This window comes from Agelaius tricolor, unplaced genomic scaffold (genome assembly GCF_023055355.1).
Source record: "Agelaius tricolor isolate 1412-34295 unplaced genomic scaffold, bAgeTri1.0.p SCAF_40, whole genome shotgun sequence".
Classification (NCBI taxonomy): Eukaryota; Metazoa; Chordata; class Aves; order Passeriformes; family Icteridae; genus Agelaius; species Agelaius tricolor.
In genome coordinates this window covers 415,491-424,860 of record NW_027269300.1, presented here as the reverse complement: position 1 = coordinate 424,860, position 9,370 = coordinate 415,491, and the positions used below count along the sequence as shown (strand labels likewise).

The 9,370-nt window shown below is 55.0% G+C and overlaps 1 protein-coding gene across 1 annotated transcript; it reads left to right on the top strand.

Annotated features, from left to right (window-relative positions):
• The first annotated feature begins 1,490 nt into the window (after positions 1-1,490).
• Positions 1,491-4,274, top strand: LOC139603618 (serine/threonine-protein kinase pim-1-like). Its single transcript, XM_071454509.1, is given in 6 exon segments — positions 1,491-2,030; positions 2,110-2,160; positions 2,403-2,772; positions 3,000-3,176; positions 3,443-3,570; positions 3,572-4,274. Coding segments are annotated over 6 exon segments (1,689 nt in total). The 3' UTR covers positions 3,995-4,274.
• Positions 4,275-9,370: the final 5,096 nt, after the last annotated feature.

The following is a 9,370-nucleotide window of genomic DNA, read 5'->3' as shown; positions in this document are numbered from 1 at the left end:
TCACAAGCTAATGCCCACCCCGATTGGGATGAACTTCACTCTAGTGAGACAACTGATGCTCCATCAAGACCTGATCCAAATCCTCGAGAAAATCAAGGAAAGCGGACAGAAAACCCTAGTGACTGTTCATCATGACGCAGGAAAAATACACCGGGTTATAGAGAGGGTAAAGCAAGATGGCGAGCACAGGTGGTGGGATGCCCTGTTCAGGTGGGCTCCTACTACCACAGGTGTCCTAAACAGTATATGCCATCCCATTGTTGTTCTTTTGATTCTGATTGTGCTTGGTTTTATTTTGTCAGCAGTTCTATTCGTTCTGAATTGGAATATGATGAAAAAGCTAAGGAAATTGGCATCTATAATTAGTGCACATAGCTTAACTGATGAGGAAACTCAGTTAACAATTGGTAGGAAGGAACTAAAAAGATTTAATGATCAAAATTGGTTAAAAAAAATGGGGGATTGTAATAAGTAGCAATATGTTTGTTCATTTATTAAATCAATAGCTAAAAAATTATACAATATAAAAGCAATAACTAAATAGCTAAAACCGCTTGATTCTTAAATGTGCAGCCACACATGGTTGCTTGGCCTGCAGGAATCGTATAGTGCTTTGGGAATTCCATGGTAAAGATATACCTTATAAGGGAAAGTTCACCCAGCGGTCACAGAGGAAGGCTGTAACAACAATCCTTAAACTCACAAGAATTGCTTAGGCTTGCAGGAATCGTATAGTGTTCTGAAAATTCCACTGTATAGATATGCCTTATAAAGAAAAGTTCACTCAGCGATTAAAGAAGAAGACTTGGAGCCTTCATCCCACGACCACCAGAAGGCAGAAAAAGACCCCCTAACAACTGAACGAGCAAGTGCAAAAGACAGACCACGTCATCCCTGAACCCGGGAGAAGAAGGCAATAAAAGGCGAACCTTGGGGATAGGAACGGTGCGAGCCTAGAGGAGCAGAGACTCCCGGCCGCCCAGCGCTGAACTTTGCTTATTCTTGCTTGCATAATAATAATAATTAAAAAAATTAATTGTATGATCCTTAAATCCAGTGAACTCATTTATCACACGCATGAAATGTTTCGTCTCACGCAAAGAAGAAAGAAGCCACAAGCCAACATTCTTCTTTATTGCTACACTGTTTTCTTTGGTTCCTTCTCTAATAGGAATGACTTTGGGGTGTGATTTGTTTGTTTCTCTCTTTCGTTCCTTGGGGCGCGCGGCGGCTCCTCCGTTGGGTTCGCGGGGCAACGGAGGAACGGCCGCGAGCTCCGGCGGCTCCGCAGCAGCTGCAGCAGCAGCAGCAGCAGCAGCAGCAGCAGCAGCAGCAGCAGCAGCAGCAGCAGCAGCAGCAGCAGCGCTTCTCTTGATCGGTTTTCCGCTCGACTTTTCCCTCGCTCCGCATCCCCTTCTCCCTCCCACTCACTGTATTCCCGTTCCGTGCCGGGCCGTGCCGTCCGTGTTCCGCCTCTCCCAGCCCGGCTGATGCCGCGTCCCGCAAGGCGCCCCTCGGCGGGGCCGCCCCGTGCCCGCCCCTGCCCGGCCCGCCGTGGTTCCGCCTCGGCCGGGCTCTCTCCGTACCGGCTGTGGCGCCGCTGGAAGAGCCGCTTGCTCTGGTGCTGGCGGAGCATCGCGGTCTTTTGGCTCGGCCTGGCGCGGGCTCTGGCCCAGCCCCGGCCGAGGCCCCGGCCCCGAACGAAGCCCCTGCCGCGGTTCCGCCCGCAGCCGCTCCGCTGCCGCCCGGCTCCCGCCCCGTGGCCGAGAGCGTGGCCGGCAGCTTCCCCGCTCCGAGCTCCGCCGCTCGCCAGCTCGGCCGCCGGCCCCGAGCCGCCGCAGCCCGGGGCGGCTCGGCAAGCAGCAGCGCGCCGGGCGGGCGGGTGCCCCGGGCAGAAGAGCGGCAGCGCGGTGCCGCCCGCACGGGCGGAGAAGCCTCCCCTGGAGCAGCTCTACCGGCAGGGCCCGCTGCTGGGCAGCGGCGGCTGCGGCAGCGTTTACTCCGGGACCCGGCTCGCCGACGGCGCCCCGGTAAGAGACGGGGCCGGCTCGGAGGGCGGCGGCGGGCGGCGGGCGACGAGCTCAGCCCGCCGCTCGTCTTGGCTCGCAGGTGGCCATCAAGCGAGTGTCCCGGGAGCGCATCTCGGAGTGGGTACGGCTGGTGAGTGAGCGGGGCCAGCGGGAGGAGCCGGCGGGAGGAGCCGGCGGGGTGGGCCGGGCGGGGCTGAGGCGAGGCCCGGCAGGGCGGCAGCCGGAACGCTGCGAGGGCAGCGAGCGTGGAGTGAGCGGGGGCCGCGCAGCGCCCCGGGCCGGGCCATGGCGAGCCGCGGCGGGGCCGGGCAGGGGCTGCCCGAGGCGCGGCGCAGCATCGGCCCCGCTGACGGCATCGCGGTCCCCCCGCAGCGCAACGGCGCCCTTGTGCCCCTGGAGCTGGCGCTGCTGTGGATGGTGTCGCGGCCTGGCTTCCGCGGCGTCGTGCGGCTCCTGGACTGGTTCGAGGTGCCCGAGGGCTTCGCGCTGGTCATGGAGCGTCCGCAGCGCTGTCAGGACCTCTGGTACTTCCTGCACCAGCGGCGGTTCCTGACGGAGCCCGTGGCGCGGGGGCTGTTCCGCCAGGTGCTGGAGGCCGTGCGGCACTGCAGCAGCCGCGGCGTCCTGCACCGCGACATCAAGGCCGAGAACGTCCTCGTCGACCTGGCCACGGGCGAGGCCAAGCTCATCGACTTCGGCTGTGGCGCGATCCTCCAGGACACGATCTACACCCGGATGTCAGGTGAGCCCAAGCCGGGGCCCAGCCGGGCAGCTGAGTTCCCCGCTTTGCTGGCAGAGGGGGAAGAGGGGGGAAGGAAGGAGGGGGAATCCTTCTTCAGCCAGCTGCAGCCAAGTTGCTTTTTGGCAGGGCAGGGGCTGGCTGCTGTGGAACGGGAGCTGGCTGGGAGGGAGGGAAGGAGGGTGGGAGGGAGCAGCATGGGCCTGATGAGCTGCGCCCGTGTCCCATAGGAACGCCGGAGTACAGCCCACCGGAGTGGATCCTCTTTGGCTGCTACCATGGCCAGCCAGCCACTATCTGGTCCCTGGGCATCCTGCTCTATGAGCTGGTCTGCGGGCACCTTCCTTTCCACACCAACGAGGACATTGTCCGGGGCCAGCTCGTTTTCCCGCCCCGGGTGTCTCAAGGTGGGGATGCGCCTTCAAGGCACGAGGGGAAGAAAGGGGTTGGGAGGGGCAGCTGGCACATAAGCATCCTGCTCTTGCAGCTGGTGAGGAGGTGGATCTCCTGGGCTTAGCTGGAGGAGGTGGCACCAGTGCCTCTGTGCTGGTGTCCTCCGCAAGAGAGGATCAATAGGAAGCTTTTGGGTGCAGCTCTCAGCACTCCTGGTGTTGCCTGGGCACTGTGGAATGTGGGAGAGCATGGACAGGAGCCTTCTGGTTTCTCTCTGCAGAGTGCCAGCACCTCATCAGGTGGTGTTTATCCATGGATCCCACACACAGGCCATGCTTGGAGGACCTTTTTGAGCATTCTTGGCTGCAGGAGCCCTGCCTAGCCCAGGAGACAGCAGAGATGCATCCCTGAGCACAGTAGGATCCAGGAGCCCAGCAAGCAGCAGCGGCACGCGTCTCGTGGCACTGGAAGAAAACCCCGGAGCGTTTCCCTGCGGCCGCGGCGCGGAGGAGAGAGCGCAGGCGAGGAGATGCTGCTTCCGCTGGTCCCCGCGAGCTGTGGAGGGAGCGGCTCCGTGCTGCCCGTCCCATTGGAGAAGTGGTGGCAGTGCAGTGAAGGTGACACAGATTGGGACAGAGGAAACATCCCCCTGCAGCTCAATGGCACCGTGATGTCCCCGCAAGCCGAGGCACAGCTGGCGTGTTCTTCTGGAGCACGACGTGGAGCTGGGAACACCATCCTGGAGCTGGCCGCTGGCGGGGCAGAGCCAATTGGTTTTGGCTGCGGCCCCTGCCTGAAGGACACGCTCTGCACTCCGATGAAATCAAGATGAGTCCCCAGCCGGCACAGGGGCGGGGGGATGCTGGTGCTTCCAGGCAGGGCAGGGCTCGGCCTGGCCACGTGCCGGAGGTTCCCCGCTCGGCGGCGCTGGGGAATATTAATTTTTCTGCCGGCCGCCGAGCTGCTTTTTGGCGGGACAGGGGACGGATGTTGTGGAAGGGGAGCCGGCTCCTGGCCTTGCTGACAGCTTCTGCCAGCCAGCCTGGCACGGGCTGAGGCGGGGGCAGCCAGCCTGACAAAAGCATCCATCCATGTGGATGGGGGGCGGCAGAGGGGGGGACAGGTTCTGAAGCCGTGCCCCAGCTGCTCTGCTCTGCAGGCCCTTGAGGAAGGGGTGCATTTAAGGGCAGGAAAGGTGGGGGTTTTCCCCACCCCTGGACAGGTTTAATTCTCACATGGAGTGGTCAGACCCTCCTCAGGCCTGTGAAACGGTGACAGGCTTTGTGCTTTTTCTTGTTTCCAGGTCTTGTTTTGAATTGACTTTCATGCAATTGTTCTTTTGTTTTCCCAGGAGGATTACACCTGGTGCCCAGACCGGACAGGGAAGCACCTGCAGCGTCCGTGGAGCGTGTCCAGTGCCAGCGCTGCCCCAGGGGCCACGGTCTGCAGGGACAGCCCCTTCCAGAAGGACGAGGACCTGGTTTGGGATCGGCTCCTCTCCTGGCAGCAGCTCTCCAGAGGTGGGCACCCGGCTCCACAGCTCGGCTGGCAGAAGGGCTCCGGGCAGACGGCAGCGGGCACACGGGCATCCCACTCTTGCAGCTGCTGAGGAGGTTGCTGTGCCGGGATTAAGCAGAGGAGGTGGAACGTGGCCTGCCACGCTGCCCTTCTCTAAAAACAGAGAATGGGTCGGGAGGTTTGGGCTCTGAGCAGAGGCAGCAGCCTGGCCCGGGCACAGGCCATGGCGGGACAGGGGGACAGGAGCCTGCTGCCACTGACCGTGGCTCTCTGGTTTCTCTCCGCAGGCTGCCAGCACCTCATGCCATGGGAACGGCACCGCTCGGCCTGCCAGCCTGGGAGGGCTGGAGGGCGGCCGGTGTTCATTTGCTGTCAAAATAAATTTGTTTGGGTTTTTTTTGTCATCGTCATCATCAGAGCGTTTCTTTCCTCCTTTTCCAAGCTTTTGGCCTCCCTTTCTCCAGGGTAATCTTTTTGTGTCCTTCCTCAGCCTCTTGATGGCATTTGGCAGGGGGGGTTAAGCAACGTGAAAAATTCAACAACAGCTCCTGTTGATAACTGCAGCAGCTCCTTCAAGAGCCCCTTCCAGTGAGGTCTGCATGTGCCTTGCAAAAGGAAGTGCTTTGCAGCCATGGGGTTGTCGCCCTGCTGCAGAAGCTGGGAGGAACTCAGAAATGGCAAAATGCCAATTTGGCCCAACCACCACCCAGGTTCTTCATCTTTTCCCTCTGCCCTGTGATAGGGAGGCAGGGCTGGACTCCAGGAAGGTTCAAGTTCTTGGTGCTCCCTGGCATCAAAGTGATCAAGTAAACTCGTGTATGCAGGGACTGCAACAGGGCTACTTGTCAGAACCCAGGAAATGCCTCTGGCTGCCCTGGAGGACTCGAGCCCCTGTCCAGGGGACTGAGAGACCTTGGCACAGAGCCCAAGACCCCTGTGCCTTTGATTTTGCCCTTGGATAAAACGATTACAACCTTATATGAAGAATTGCGAGCCATGAAAGTTTAAGTAGAATGAAAATGAATTTATCACGGGGTGAAAAATAGATTTTTGGGGTTTCTAGAATGGGGATTCAGGGGGCAAGATGGAGCAATCGGGCCGTGTCCAGCCTTTCTCCGTCTTCTTCTTCTTGGCCTCCATCTTCTGCTGTGATATTGGCACTTTTAGATTGGTCTAGAGTAGAAGCTCACTGTCTAACATAGGTGATAGGTATTGGAAAATAATTGTAAATATCGTACATGTAGTTTTTAGTATAAAAAGATAACACCGCCTTGGGGCAGGCAGAATGTGGAAGGGGCTAACAGCGGGCCTGTTAGCTAAAGGAGCGAGAAGAAGCTGAGAAGTAAGAAGAAACTGATAAGGAGCTCTCTCCAAGGCTGTAACCAAGGAGACCGAGAGAGGAGGGATAGAAGAACTTTGCAGCTGGATGAAACATTTTTAGGAAGTTAATTAAGTCACCATAACTTTTTCACCAATAGTATTATGTTGATCTATTGTGGCCAATAGGATAGAAGAAGGATAAACAACTGGAAAGTGTATAAAAATCAGCCATATTCAATAATAAAGTGTTGCCAACTGAGACTGCTTGTGGTCTCTGCTTTATGTCGTGACCGCCTCGACAGCGACATTTGGTGATCCCCGACGTGATAAGAAGTCGGTGGGGGCCCATACGAGGTCCTAGCAACTGGCAACCGTGACCCACTGGGACGTAGTGGGGGAGGCGGCGTTGGTGCAGCTGAGAGTGGCAGGTGGAAGCCACAGGGAGGTCCGGACCTGATTTTCTCCAATCAAGACACCTGGAAGAAGGTGAGCCACCAACTAGTAATAATGGGACATAATTTAACTAAAGAGGAAGAAAATGTTCTGGCTACATGGAAAGTTTTGTTAAGAAATAAGGGAATTAATACATCAGACTATGCCCTTCGAAATATACTGCTGTGGGCTAAATCACAGAATTTTGGCACTGATCCCCACACAGCTTTTAGTGTTAAGACATGGAAAAAAGTCGGGGACAGACTGTGGGAAGTCATCCGAAAGGGAGATAAAACGGTTGTCGATCTAGCAGTTACTTGGGAATCGCTCTTTGAGGCATTAAAGGAATGGAAAACAGAGCGAGAACAAGCAGAGCGGGATGCGGACGAAGAGTTGGGGCTGATAACAGAACCTGACGGGGGGGATGAGGCAGAGGGGGCCTCTGATGGGGAACTTGAAGAAAGTCCGGGTGCCATGCAAGTTACCTGGCAAGCTGCCAAAGCTTCCGGGCAAGAGCTTCTGGGCAAGCTGCCAAGGCTTCTGGGAAAGCTGCCAAAACTTCTGGGCAACCTGCCGTAGCATCCTCTTATCAGACCCCTAAACCTCCTTACCACACACCTGCACAGCAGCTCGCAATGGTGCCTGTATATACTACACCGCTACGCCAGTTAGCTGAAATGTCTTTAGCAGAGAGACAAACCCAGCCATCTGCCCCCCCACTTCCCTCCGCTCTAGTCCAGCCGTCCGCCCCCCCGCTCCCATCTGAGCGGCTTGAACAACCTGCAAGGCCGTATCCTCCGTTACCTGACAGTGACAGCAGCAGCGAAGCAAGTGATGAGTCGCCTGCAGTAACACCTGAGTTGGGGCAAGGAGCTCTGGTCTCTTTACCTCCAAAGAGCTCTAGCCTTGCTGCCCCATGGACTTTGCCTCCATGTCAAGTAACTGTGCTTCCTCGACACCCTAAGGAGTTTTGGGAATTTGTTAGGAAGAAAGCAGTTGAAGAAAAGAATTGGGACACCATAGAAAGGTTAGGTGCTCCAAGAGTACCTCAGGAGAACAGTGTCAATGCAAATGTTGCTTGTGATAACCCTATGGCTTTTCCAGTCTTTAAAGCAGCTCCTGGAACAGGGCAGGATGACAGTCATCACGTCTTTGCCTGGAGGGTTGTGCAAGACCTCCAATCGAAAGTGGCTCAGTACGGTATTAATTCCTCAGAGGTAATGCAATTAATACGTGTGATTAATGCAGATTTGCTTTCACCTTATGACATCGCGCATCTTGCTACAATTCTATTCCAGCCAGTACAATACGGTGTATTTCAAGAAACTTGGAGGCGAGCGGCTGAACGCACTGCTTTAACAAACATGCAGTTGCCTCAACACGACCCTCGTCATGCTGTGGGTGTTGATGCCCTACTGGGCACTGGGCCTTTTGCCAATCCAGATTTACAGGCAAGGTGGGATCCTTCGATTTTGGCACAAGCTCAACAAATTGGCATGAGTGCCTTAACTAAAACAATGGAAATGGCAGCTCCAAAACAGAAATATGTCACTATACAGCAAGGGACGAGAGAACCATTTTTGCAATTTGCAGAAAAACTTGCTGCAGCTATTGAGAAACAGGTAGAAGATGAAACCTTGCGAGACAAATTGTGTGTACAATTGGCTAAAGAAAATGCAAACCCAGATTGCAGAAAGATTATTGATACTTTACCTGGGGAACCCACCTTGTCTGAAATGGTTACTGCTTGCTCAAAAGTTGGTTCAGTCGAGCATAAAATGGCAGCTCTTGCTGCAGTGCTAAGACCTTCAGCAAAATGTTATAATTGTGGACAACAAGGGCATGTAAGATCACAGTGTACCACAGTGTCAAATGTTGTCCAGAAAACAACATTTAAGCCAAGTGCAAGCAATGATGTTGTGTGCAATCGCTGTGCTAAACTTGGGCACTATGCTAAACAGTGCAGGAGTAAATATCACGCAAATGGTCAGCTATTGCAGGGAAACCCAAAGAGGAGCGCGAAGGGGCGCGTGGGGAAACAAATACCCCAACAACAACAACTACCACAACAGCAAATGCGGGCCTTCCCAGCACTGCAAAGCTACCCATTTGCGAGCAATACTCAGGGGCAACAAGCGGGTCCGCAGGGATTGATATACCCACCGCTGACACAGTAACCATTTTGACAAAAGAAATATGTAAAGTGCCCCTTGATGCCTATGGTCCGATAGGACGGGGATTGAGTGCATTTTTAATAGGGAGGTCAAGTACTACACTTAGAGGTATTCATGTGCATCTAGGGCTTATTGATGCCGATTATTTAGGACAGATTCATGCCATGGTATCCATCGATGACCCTCCTGTCACTATTCAGAAAGGAACCTGCATTGCTCAAATTGTACCTTTTGTAAGTTCTGTTCCAAATACAGTGGACCGAAGTCGCGGCGCAGGAAGTTTTGGATCAACAGGAGTACCTCAAGTGTTCTGGACTGAGAAAGTAACGGAGAGCCGTCCAGAAAAGACATGCACTCTCACTGCCAGTGGATGTCATCCAGGAACTATATCAGTAACAGGTTTGATTGACACTGGAGCAGATGTCACAATACTCTCGCGACTTTGCTGGCCTCAGTCGTGGCCTCTCACTCATGCAAGTTTTGGACTCCTGGGGTTGGGTGGTGCTACAACAGGTGGCCTGTCAGCCATTGTAATTAATGTGAAACATCCTGATGGCCAACAAGCTAACATCAGACCCTATGTTGCCGATGCTCCTCAGACTTTGTGGGGACGAGATTGCTTATCTCAATGGGGTGTCAAAATTACTACGGATTTTTAATGGGGGCCACTGTGATGCAGGGCAATGAACGTCCAGTCGTAGCCCTGACATGGTTGACAGATAAGCCTGTCTGGGTTCGCCAGTGGCCCCTTACTACTGAAAAGC